This window comes from Rhinatrema bivittatum, chromosome 3, assembly GCF_901001135.1.
Source record: "Rhinatrema bivittatum chromosome 3, aRhiBiv1.1, whole genome shotgun sequence".
Taxonomy (NCBI): Eukaryota; Metazoa; Chordata; class Amphibia; order Gymnophiona; family Rhinatrematidae; genus Rhinatrema; species Rhinatrema bivittatum.
In genome coordinates, this window is record NC_042617.1 from 517,641,472 (window position 1) to 517,654,578 (window position 13,107).

A 13,107-nucleotide genomic window follows, 5' to 3' on the forward strand; every position below is an offset into this window, starting at 1 on the left:
GGCATTCCTCATTCCCATGGAAATGAACTGAGACGTGCTTGTGCTTTGCTCTGGGGGGAGGGGGAGGAGAAAGATGACAGGCTGGAGTATTCAGGCATCAGTAGGCACCAGCAGCAAGTCAGCAACAGAAGCTTTACTAGCAGCCGTGGCAAGAAAGCAGGGAGAGGTCTGGTGGCAAAAACGAGTAGCACGTTGAGCTGCAGGATTTTTAAACTTGCTGGCAGTGGAAGTTACATCTATAAAACATAAATTCCATCACGAGCAAGTTGCAGAAAAGGGGGAGGATCATAGAACTCAGCAGTCTTATGAGCATGAACAGCTTATCCTCTCTCGGTTGTCTCCTGCTAGTAGCCTTTGCCGGGAATTTACAGTGTCCAGTTAGACTTGGAACTGGGCACGTTAAACTAACAGAAAAACTGGACTGTCCGGTTCAAAACTGGGCAGTTTGTCACCCTACTTGCAGTGTCGGGGCTGGGTCCGGGTCCTCACCCTGGCCTGGACTGAGGCCCCAGTGTTGGGACCCGGCCTTCGGGTCAGATCACATCAAGGTCCTGGCAGTGGGACCCGGCCTTCATCGGATACCCGACGGATCAGATACTTTTTTTTAATTTCGGAGGTCTCGGTCAAGGCCCTGGAGTCAGTTTGTGCCTCCGCTGACATCCTGGTGTCATGCTCAGGCCTAGGCTGCGGCCCCTGTTTTGCGCCTCAGCCTAGGTATTGGCGTCAAGCTCGGGCATAGGCTGCAACTCCTGCTTTGGGTTTTGGCCTATACCCTAGGCGAGGCCCAGGCTTCAGGCCTAGGACTAGGTCCTATGCATTAATTTAAAATGAAACAAATGAGTAAAGTTCATTTCATTCAGTGGCACCTGATTCAGTTCAGTCCAGGTCCCCCCCCCCCCGAATGAAACAAATTAGCCTTATTCATTGCATTTTACAGTTACATTTTGAATGATTGTTTATCCCTAATAACATGCATTTATGTTTTCCCAGAGTAGGAACTGAAAATACCTATGCAAACTCACTAATGATCTTCCATCTTCCAACAAGAGGCATGAATGGATACACATTTTATAAAGCATGATAAAACCTGAAATGTTTTATTTTTGTTTGTTGTTTTTATATTTTAGGAATCATATAATTAATTTGACATGTTCCATATTTATTTTTCAAGAATAGTAATTTAAGGTTCTTTTTCTTTTGTTTCCTATTGAAATGTTTGTATTATTTAATAAAGGCTTTCATCTCATTTGATCATCAGTGAAATGCCAAGATAGTGTAGTCATTTCTCAGTTACCAGTGCAAACAAATTTTCTCATCCATCCATTCCAGGCAAAATGGGTAGTATACAATAGAGCTGTTGGATTATCCAAATAACTTTATAAATGTAACTTATGAAGGTTTTTATTTTATTTTAGAAAAAAACTTAAAGCCTTGGAAGAGAAGAGATCTTTGGATCCTGTTTATATTGGACTGTTTGGAAGCACTGGGGCAGGAAAAAGCTCATTACTCAATGCAATTGTGAAGAAGGAATTTTTCTTGCCAGTATCAGGAGAGAATGCATGCACTGCATGTGTAACTGAAGTAAAGAAAGAATGTAGAGCTAAAACATACAAGGCAAAAATTAAACTTCTTACAATGCAGGTAGGCATTTATTTAACTATTATAAAGGGGGCAGTGTTTTATAAAAATCTATTTATTATGGATTGCAGTATTATAAATCTGGAAATGGGTCTTGGGACAAGGGGGTGAAAATCCAGTAGCCTCATGATATGATAAGCAAATAAGGGCAGATAGGCATTAAGTGCACAAAATGTGGGTAAAACCTATTGACAATTCAATAACATAAATTATAGCAATTTTCAAAAGCCTTTCAAATTGAAAATTATTGCAAAGTCTACAGTTATAAGGTATTTGCAGAATTTGCACAAATAGAGCCAATTGGAAAATTATCCCCTAAATGTCTGTCTAAATACTTTTATTCACAAATTAACTTTGCTTTTTGTATAAGAACACACTAGTTCCTTTAATTTTCCTTTTCTTAAGTTAGAAAGTTTTAAGTGTAGGCTTATTTTTATACTAAAGTAGCATTTGATGTTTATAAAGCAGTCTCTATGTGTTTTTTTAAACAAATTCTACCCCTTATGGAAATTACCAGCTTTGCCTGCATTCACATGCATAAAATTAGCTAATCCCTGAAAAGCAGCTAGTTACTAGTCAATTTAATGCAAATAAAATAATGCAGCTGGCTTAGAAAAAAATCAGCCCTGTTATTTTATCACATTTCTGGTAGGTGTAATTATTTTTTCCTGGGGCCTTTGGGATGCTAACATGCATCCTGATGGCCCCAGGATGAAACTTGAAGGGCCACACAGTCTGAAACTACCACCTCCATGAAAGTGATAACCCCCCCCCCCCCCCCCCAAGGTTCTGTGCTCCAGGCCATTGCTTTGCTATCATTGAGGCTTCTATCAAGTAGGGGAGATCTGGGGGTTTGGGGTGGGGGGTTTACACAAAGAGGATCAGTTTGGGAAGGGAGAGGGGCATTGCCACATAAGTTGTATTCGTTATTTTTTTTAATTTTGGAGTGGGCATCACTTCTAGAAGCAGCGAGAAGTTGGACAGGAATCTTGCTAGACCATTTAAAATGATGGCAGCCCCATGCAAATTGGGTCACCATTGTGCATTTTAGTGACCTCCGATGCGTTATTTTTTATTGTTTTTCTGTGATAAAAAATAATGTGGCGATATCACCTCATTAGAATGTCAGGGAGGAGCAAAATATCACAGGACTACCCCGTCAAGCGATATTTTGCCCCTCCTGTGATAAAATATCGCAGCTTCATAAATCTCCCAGATAGCATGCACAAGAAATCTCAATAATATTTGCATTATACTGGTTCATAGCACAGAAATTTGAACTTGACTTTTAAAAAAGTTGCTCAAACACAAGCATTTGATTCTCAGTTCACATGGTCCCAACACTCATGATCATGATCATGATCATGGTCCCAACACTCCAGGATGCTCATTGAGGGCGGATAATTAGATCTCAGCATTCTCCAGAGTTGGGATTGGATGATTTCCCTTCTTGGCATCAATGGCATAGATATAGGACTGGGAAGCTTTAGAGGTGGACAGATGGAGGAGATGTGGTTGCAGCAACAGGAGGAGTTACGGGAGATATAGAGAAGGAGAGAGTGATAGAGAGAGGAGATGACAGAGGAGAAAGACTAATACATACATCAGCATTTAAAAAATAAATCCAAATTTTGTTTAAACGTTTTATTAAAGTTTTGCAATAACAATACAACAACACTGAGGTGGGTGTGGTCCTTAATCCCCCTCAGTTCGAGACATCAACAATAAACAGTCAGCTGTACCCCCTCCCCCCCCCCATGTTGCAGAGACATAGATTGGAAAGTTACATTCTATCCAAACAAAGAAGCCTGTTTAATTAACAGGCACAAACAAAGAAGGAAAGGAAATAAAAACTGCACAGAATCATTCACTACGAGGCTCCTTGCACGATGCGGAAGGGACTGGATGTAGGACCGCCAAATTGCAAGAAATCTTCACCGTCGATTTGGAGAATTCTGGGATACCAGACTTTCCACGGTCATCATGACATGCAGGCAATTCCGCCAGGCCCAGAAGGACGGATTGTCAGAAGAGCGCCAGACCGATAGGATTATCTTCTTACCTACAAGACAAGCTTTACGTAATAACATATGCGAGCCAGGATCTCAGATCTGAATTGGGGAGATGCACCCAAATAGTAGCCAGAGAGGTGTAACAGGGAAGGCCACATCCAATAGATCAGCCATATAATCCGCCATACGGCGCCAAAATCGCTGTACGGGGGGGGAGGTCCAAAATGCATGAGATAATGCACCTAGGGTGTGGCCACAATGGTTGCAGCCAGCTGTAAAAGCTATATTGAAATGACAAGCTACTTGTGGTGACACACATGCACGACTTAGGAACTTAAATTGCATTTCTCTATAATATAAATTGGTCGAGATGCTGGCTATGCACCGAAAACATGCCCTTAAAATGGGCTGAGTGACAACAAAATCACCATCCCTATTCCAACTAAGGATGATTCTAAGGTGAGATAGAGGTCTACCTCTGAGTGTTTCTGTATCTGCTTATAATATGCTGACAAAGACAGGGCACTTGGTTTTTTGAAATGAAACACCTGATCCAGTGTATGAAACACCAAGGGATTTTTATATCCCTCCGGAATGGCCCGCATGTAATGCCCAATTTGTAGGTAGGGGAAGATGTATGTGACTCCCAAACCATAGTTCCCCGAATTCCTTGAAGGAAAAAAGTACCCCCTTCTTGTTCAGCAAGTGCTCCAATCGGGTGATCCCTCTGGACACCCAAAGTGCAAAGCTGGAGAACTGATACCCTGGTGTAAAATCAGCATTCCCCCCCCCCCTTTACTGGTAGGAAATAGGCACATTGGGATGGTATCTTTAATAACTTGGTCAACCTTTTTCACGTCTGCCTGAACGGGTGCACCAGCGTGGTGTGTATAAGAAAAGAGGGGACATTAATAGAACTGGACTGCACCACATAATGGCTCCTTTCGGTCCAGCTTAAGGCATTATCAGCATTTAACAGGGTGTACGCAGGGGAGTCCATCAACCAATCCCGAATAGTCCTTAAGTTGCACGCTAAGTTGTAGGTCCCCAAATCTGGCACCCCCAAACCGCCCCTCCCCCATTGCACCTTCAGCCAGCTCAGCGGAACACACAATTTCTCCCCCTTCCAGAGGAACCACCGCATGGCGCCATCTAGCCGGCGGAGATCTGCCCGCTGCAATATCACTGGTAAGTTTTGAAGGAGGTAAAGCCACTGAGGCAAGATGACCATTTTAAATAAATTAACTCAGCCATAGAGAGAAAGAGGCAGATTACTCCAATTAGCCAAACAGTCCAGTGTAGCCTGCAGCCTTCTGGGAACATTAGCCTGGTATATGTGGGCGGGGTCCACCGGGACGTGCACCCCCAAGTAACATAAGTGATCAGCAGCCCATTGTGATGGAAAGGTGTCCTGCCAGGTAGTTGATAGAGTAGGAAGGTAAGCTAAAGCTGAAGATTTGGATTCATTTAATTTCAAGCCGGAGAACACCCCAAATTCCCAAATTAAATGTAGTAAAGGGGGCAAAGACGCCTGAGGGTCTGTCACAAATACCAACAAGTCGTCCGCAAAGGCTACTCCCTTGAAAAGTCACGTACCAAACCGAACTCCCCGGAGCTCGTGCCTGCCATAAATAGCTAATAAAAGAGGTTCGAGTTGTAAAATAAACAATAAGGGCGACAATGGACAACCTTGCCTAGTGCCCCTTGCAATCCCAAACGGCTCCAACCGCATGCCATTCGCCAATATAACTGCTCAAGGGTCTGAATATACTAAATGCGCCGCCTGTAAAAAGAGACCATTAAACCCCATTTTCTCCAAAATGTAAAATAAGTAGCGCCACTCCACTCTGTCAAATGCCTTCTTGACATCAAAACTAATTACCAGATACAGGGTATTGAGCTGTCGACAGATCGTTATGGCCGTCAGGGCCCGGCGTATATTTGCCAGTGCATATCTCCTCCATACAAAGCCCACCTGGTGGTCTCCAACCAAAGACGGTAATAGTGGGGCCAGCCTATCCGCTAGTATTTTAGCAAAAATTTTATGATCTAAATTTAGCAAAGAAATCGGACGATAGGATTCGGGTGAAAGAGGATCCTTGCCCGCTTTTGGTATAAGGGTAATTAAGGCTAGGTTATCATGCATAGGGAAGGATCCACGAGTGATCAACTCTGTAAATCCTGCGGCCAGAGATGCCGATATCTTATCCACCAAAAGCTTAAAAAACTCTGCTGTGTATCCATTGGGGCCTGGGGCTTTAAAGTTTTTAAGCTGGTGAATAACCAGACTTACCTCCTGCTCTGATATGGGCTAATTTAGCATCTCTTGTTGGGTCCTCGTCAAGCTCGGAAGAGACACCTTAGATCAAAACAGTGTACTACCCTCCTCACTCCCGCCTTCAGAAGCATATAAAGCAGAATAGAAGTCCCGAAAGCTATTTAAAATGGATGGAGTGTCTTGGACTACCCCAGTAGGTGAGGCCCGCAGTGCCGGGATAAACCGACCTTTCCTAGCAGACCTAATCAAATTGGCCATCATCTGACCTGTCTTGTTGCTGTACTGATAGAGATGATACTTATAATATAAAAAGTTTTTATTTGCTCGATGATGTAACAGTGAATTAAGCGCCGCCTGTAGCGATCTATAGGCAGCCCGCGTTTCCTCATACTCAACCACTGTCAGGCGCGCCCAGGCCTTGCGCAGTTGAGTGTTCAGCATTAGTATATGTTTATCAAGACTCTTACGAAAATGGGAAATATAGGATATAATGTCCCCTCATAAAACCGCTTTTGCTGTGTACCAGAACAAAACAGTTTGGGAAACATGTACTTTATTTAAGGTCACATAATCCTCCCACTTAGCACGCAGATACTCATGAAATTTCGTATCTGTGGCTAGAAAGTAAGGATATTGCCACTGTTTGGACGAATACTGGCTACTAGAAAACTGAACATCAATCCATATATGTTACCTCATGATGAGCCAAGGCAACAGGGGCGCCAGCTTCTGGGCTCCTTCAGCGACATTCTCGGGCAGCAGTGCGGGCCGACGCGATTCAGCCGCTAGCTCCACCCCCCACGGCGCGTCGGGCTTTAACCCGGAAGTCCTTGCGTTTGTGCGGGAACTTCGGGTATTTAAAGGACTGAGCCCAGCACAGCATTGCCTCGGCTACAGGCTTGCTTGTGCTGGTGCTCCTGCGACTGACTTCTGATTCCTGTCTGATCTCTGACCTTGGATTGCCTCTGGACCTGTTTGCCTGCCCCCTGCCTTTGACCTGGTTTGCCTCTGGTCCTGTTTGCCTGCCGCCTGCCTTTGACCTGGTTTGTCTCTGGACCTGTTTGCCTGCCGCCTGCTTTTTGACTTTGGATTGCCTCTGGACCTGCTCTGCTCGCTGCCCAACTTGACCTCGGATACGTTCTGGACTTACTGAGCTCATCCCAGCCGGAAGCATGGTCTGCCTTCTCCACTGGCTGAGATCTTCTTGGATCTATCCTTGTGGAAGGTAAGATCCTTGACTACCTTGGATTCAGATATTTAATTCGTAACAATATAGGAGCGTGATCCGATATGACAATGTTATCTATTCCGGCGTCTTGAACCAGGAAAAATGCACTACAACTAATAAGGAAGTAATCTAATCTTGAGAAGGTGGCATGTGCATGGGAGATGTGAAAAGTCTCTCTCTAGAGGATGTAAAGTGTGCCACGCGTCCAGCAAGTGTAACGTGGTTTCCAACACTTGTGGGCCCTGTCTCATACCCCATTCACGACTATGTGATTGAGAAGCATCCAGGTCCACATCACGTATTGTATTAAAGTCACCACCCATTATTAAAGTGTCATTAATATATGGGAGTAGGTGCGAGTAAAGCCTGCGGAAAAAGGAGGAGTTATATATGTTAGGAGCATATACATTACACAACACGACAGTTTGACCATAAAGCTCTACAACCAAAATGAGAAAATGACCTTGGGGGTCTGGAATCTTCTTGGTAATGGTAAGAGGTAAACACTTATGAATCAGAATTGCAACCCCGTGCGAAACGCACATCCCCCACCCAATTGCGTCGTAACTTAGCGTGTTTTTCGTTGGAGAGGTGTGCCTCCTGTAAATAGGCTACCAGGGTCGACTTTTTTTTTTTTAACAGGGAAAGTATTTTAGAGCATTTAATCGGCAAATGTATCCCGCAGACATTCCAGGATACCAACTGTGTGGGACTACTCAGGTCCTACCTGTTGAGAAATGATTATCACTTGGGTTACAAGTAAGTCCCTGAAGAAAGCCCTCCCAGCTGAGGCTCCCTCCGATGTCCCCCCCCCCCCAACCCAAAAGAATTGAGAACAGTGAAAAAATAAACCACTCGAAATAAATCCAAATTTATGTACATAACGCAAATGAATTTATGAGCAAAGGTTCACAGAGGACAATGTTTTTCCTTAGATTGTGCACTTCAAAATATGTAAGGCACAATGGTATCACCATTTGAAATAAAGAACCATTCCACAAGATGTATGTCAGTGCTGTTATGAAACCCTGCCCGCAGGTCCTCCCCTCCCCCCGCGAGCAGGCTCCCTCACCCCATGCTGTTTTTTGCTTTGCCGACGTGGCACGGACACCGCCGTCAGCCTTCCCACGCGGATGGAGCCGCGGACCTTGCACTCCCCTGTGGCCCGGAGGCCACCCATTGGGTCTCCCTCCATCACGGCCAGAGCCGCGGGCCTTTTGCCCTCTTCAGCATGGCTGGGAACGCTGCTAACTTCTTTCTCCTCTTCGCGGCGCGAAGGCCGCATCCCCGGGCCAGATTAGCGGCTGGAGCCACTCCCGGGGTCTCCTGCAGTGGCTTGAGCCGCTGCCATCTTCGGGCCTGCTCTCAGGCCCTGCCCTGCTTCCTCTGCGTCTGACATCGGTGCAGGCCGCTGTCCGCGGTCCTGCACAGCTCTCCTACTGCTTCCTTAGGCACCGGCGCACCTCTCTCTACTAGATTTAAAGGGCCAGGCACAAGAAGTGTGCTGGCCCCACCTGTAATGGGACTTCCTGTACCAGCCCTATAAAAGGGCTGCTCCATCTTTCAGTCTTCGCCTTGCATTGGAGTTACTTCTCTCTGGAGGCTCCTGCCTGCCAGAGCTCCATCAGGTCTTCTTAGTCTTCTCCATGGAGTTCCTCGTCTCGTCTGATTCCTCGTCATGCTTTGTCTTCATTGCCTGAGGTCCTCGTCCAGGTGTCCTGGTGTCTTGCGTTGATCCTCCGTTTCCTGATGTTCCAGGTTCCTTGCTGTCCTTCTCCTGTGTCTTCATCTTCGGTGCTCTTGAGCCTTCTGGTACCTGTGAGGCCGTGCTCTCTCGGATGACGTCTTTCCCGAGCGTGGAGTAGCCTACAGGTGGACGGGTGTCCTGTGCTCCTGAGCCGTCTTGTCCTGCCAGCCGTTGGTGGAGCTTCAGACGATATTGGTCCCGTCATTGGAGTTCTGCTTCATCTGAACCCTCTCCTGCACTTGTCCCGTTCTCAGCGTAGTCCGTGACCAGCCTCCTCGGGCTGTGTAGGGCACATAGTGGGACAGGGTGGTCCGCGACTCAGTTCCGCGGGTGAACTGAGTAGGGTGCCCTGAGAGACAGTTTGGATTACAAGTTCTTTGTCATGTCTGCAACCCAAGTCTCGTCCGTGATGCCATTGCATCAACCCAAGTCTCGTCCGTGATGCCGTTGCATCAACCCAAGTCTCGTCCGTGATGCCGTTGCAACAACCCAAGTCTCGTCTGTGATGCCATTGCATCAACCCAAGGAGGTTAATCCTTCCCGGATTAACCTCCTTTGACTCCCCAGCTTCCTCACTATTTATTTTATTTTATTTATTTAAAGATTTTTTATATACCGGGGCACGTTAGAAAAAAACATCACCCCGGTTCACATTGTAACATAACATAGCAACAAGCTTTACAATAGTTTAATGTCACTACCCCCTGTACGCGCCTTGTATATTTACCCCTTGTATATTCACCCCTTGTATATTTATATTCCTACTCCTTTAACAATATATTTTTCTCTTGAACCATAGTTAACCTTGTTACTTAGATGTTTCTGTTCCTCTCGTTTCTCTCCTCCTACTTGTTGGGGTCTCCTCCCAACCCCCAGTTACTCTTAGCTTCCCATCTCCCCCCCTGTTATTTGTAATTTCCACCTTTTTGTTATCATGTAAACCAACATGATGTGTATTTTAATGTCGGTATAGAAAAAATTGTTAAATAAATAAATAAATGCCGTTGCATCAACCCACGTCTCGTCTGTGATGCCGTCGCATCAACCCTTGTCTTCGTCCGTGATGCCGTCGCATCAATCCTAGTCTGCCATGTATTCGTGTCAAGGCCCATCTGCCCTCAACCTCAGGCCAGGCCTGCTGCTCCATGCTGTTCCATGCAGCAGGTCCGAAAGAGCTCGGAATGGTCGGAGGACCATTCACATTCCAACATCATCCTGTTGTTGGCCATGGGAGCTTGCCGGCCTGGTGGAGGGTACGACCATCTGCCATGGTGGAACACGTCGTCAACCCTCGGTTCGGTCCTGGATCCATCTGGGATCGGCCCTAGGCCCAAGGGCACACTAAACCCCGGCGGGGATCGCTCTCTAAAACACCCCGTACTCAACAAGTGCCATGAGTATGCCCAAATATTTCACTGCTTGTAACTCTTAGCTGGAATTTCTTGCAGGTCTCCCATTTAATGTTCTTATAATCATTGTTTAACTTGTTCTATTGACCCAGGAGTGACTCTGAGGCTGATGACTTCTGATGCAATTTGCTTCCACATGCATTCCTTTGCTGACAAAGTTTTTAAGATGGGGTCTCTGTGAAAAGCACTGCAACACACTGCTGTACCCCGTTTAGATTCCTTTACCTCATGGTCCTAATTCTAGATTGGTTCCCAGCATCCTGATCTTCTACTGCAACCTGCACAGTGTTGCCAGGTAGTTATGAAAGAACAAATGCCCTTTGATGAAAAAACAAGCCCAAAACATGTGAAATTTAAACTATTTTTATTAGAAAGTATTTATATACAGAAAACACTTAAAAAATACGTTCATGAGTGAAATGGAGGAAAAAAATTGTCATACCTCTCACAGTTAACTAAAAATGGTCTGACAATCAATTATAGTAGCCAATACTTCTTCATCCTCTGTATTGTCAACATTGTTACGAGACATATTTTCATTGAATTGTGTCAGAATATGACTGGCTGGCACGAAGTTGGTACAGCAAATACCTTGGCATTTCATTCCATAAAGCGCTTGCAATACTGTCAAAAGAGTTGCATTGGCCTTCGCAATATTGCTCACAAAAATAGTGAACAGAAGCAGTCCCAGAAAGGATCCTTAAAGAACTCCAGTTATTAATCTTCTCTCTTCAGAATAGGTTACATTTACCACTATTCACTGACATCTGTTACTCAGCCAGTTTGTAAGCCATTAAACCATTTTAGAACTTGCTCCCAGGCTTATTGTATTCATGAGCCTCCTGTGCCAGGACCATAATATGCTACTATGAAAGGAATTGCTACCACCATTGGGCTGGAAGTAGCTGAACTGCTTGTACTTTGATTCCGGACAAGAGTGGTCAAGTTCAGTCAAGGGCTCCAAACCTGGTTTTCAGGACAACCAATATATGTGAGATGTAATTTTAGGGTTCCTAGATGTACGCTCTTAAAATAGATGAGAAACTAAGAGATCTATTTTAAAAAAATAAGTCCTTTCCCTCTCTCCTCTGAAAAAATTCTTGACAACCTTAAATGTATAAAAATGTACATACATTTTTTTTTCCAAATTCTGTACTTTCTTTGGCTAAATGTCTCACTCTTAATTGTCAGGTTACAGGCTGCCTGGTTCGCCCTCCCAGAGAAGAATCATTATATTAGGATTGTGAATAAGGGGTTAAAATTTAGTTTCTTACTTTTGTTTTGTAGGTTGCTGGCCCTTTAATATGGCAGGCCCAAGGGGAAAATAAAGAGAGACTACTTTTGCAGCTGCTGCTCTTTTCCTCTGTTCGATATAATCAAGTGGGTTTGTCTACAGGGAGATGACTAAACATTGCAGTCACAAAGCCTATACTGACAACTGGAGTTGGGGGTTGGGGGAAGAAAAACAGAAAGTTGCAGCAGCAGCCAATCAGAGGTGACAAGAACAGCAGGGCAAAAGTCCCACCCATGAAGGCCAAAAAAATTCGAGTTGAAAAAAAAAAAGCCCAATAAGTTCCCCATGAGTTAAAATAAATAAATAAGCGAATCGATAAAAAAACCAAGTCCAAACTTACGGTAAATAAGCGAGGTTGGCAACACTGAACCTGCAGCTCTGATTAAGGGCCCACAACAGCGCAGCAATTTTATAGGCCTAGCGCCCAGGATTTCCTGCCACACATCCTGATCACATCATCATTGCTCTAATATAAAAGGATCTATGTATTCCTATGCACTGCTATTCCAGATTCTGAGCTTCACTTGAGAACCAGCCTGATTCCTGATTCTGCCTTCATCTCTCACTGCCCTGACATTACTTGCCTCTCAATCTTGTCAGGATTTCTGGACTCAGAGCTGTACAAGATGACAGCAGGATACTGGGCTAGTCTTCTGCCTAACCAACCCCCTCCCCCGCAGGTTGAGCCCTTGGGTTCTGGGGGCCAGTAGGTCTTTGCGGTGGCAGTACATTATGGTGAGTCTATCTGGACAAGACGGCAGGCTAGAGCAAGGCTTGGACAAGCTGACTGAGGCAAATCTTGGACAGGCTGGATGAGGCAAGGCTTGATTCAAGCTGGACGAGGCAAGGCTTGGTACTGGGAACAGAGCAGAGCAGGACAAGACCAGACAGACAAAAACAGGATTGGACAAGGACTAGGTTTAAATTAGGCAGACAAGGGTAACACAGAACAGAGAACATTGAAGTGCTAAGGCAACAAGGCCAGAGGTCCGTAGGCCACAAGGCAGGATACAAGACAGAGCAGGTCCAAAAGCCTCAAGGCAAGGAGGAAGAAGGTATGAAGGTCACAAGGCAAGACAAGTAACTGGCCAGGTCAAAGAGCCAAGAGTGACTCCATGAGAAGGCAAAGGTACACTGGCACGGCTGGGTTAAATAGGGCTGAGACTTGGGTATGGCAAGAGCAGCAAGGAGATGCTTATCAAGGCTGGTGCCAAGGCTTACTGAAGGCCTCTGCAGGCAGGGAGAAATCATGGCAGGCAAGACTAGGGCACAGAAAGCCTGCAGAGCAGATGAATCCATGGCAGATCTTGCACATCTACTGCCTGCCCTGACCTTGCTTGCCCCCTGATCTTGAATGAACTCTGCCTGCCTTGACCCTACCTGTTTAACCATGATTCTGCCTCTCGATTCTGTTGTGGTGGTTAGCCCTGACTGTCAGCTGCTTCAGAGCCTACCCTCAAGACTGTGACAAACATAGTATACTATAGTTCTTGAGGACCAG

General features: G+C 45.3%; 1 protein-coding gene across 1 annotated transcript in view; it reads left to right on the top strand.

Annotated features, from left to right (window-relative positions):
* The window catches only part of NUGGC (nuclear GTPase, germinal center associated), an 864,070-nt gene that overhangs the window by 265,772 nt on the left and 585,191 nt on the right, over window positions 1-13,107 (top strand). The window contains exon 5 of the mRNA XM_029596224.1: window positions 1,416-1,641. Coding sequence (XP_029452084.1) covers window positions 1,416-1,641 — 226 coding nt within the window. The remainder of the gene's footprint in view (window positions 1-1,415; window positions 1,642-13,107) is intronic.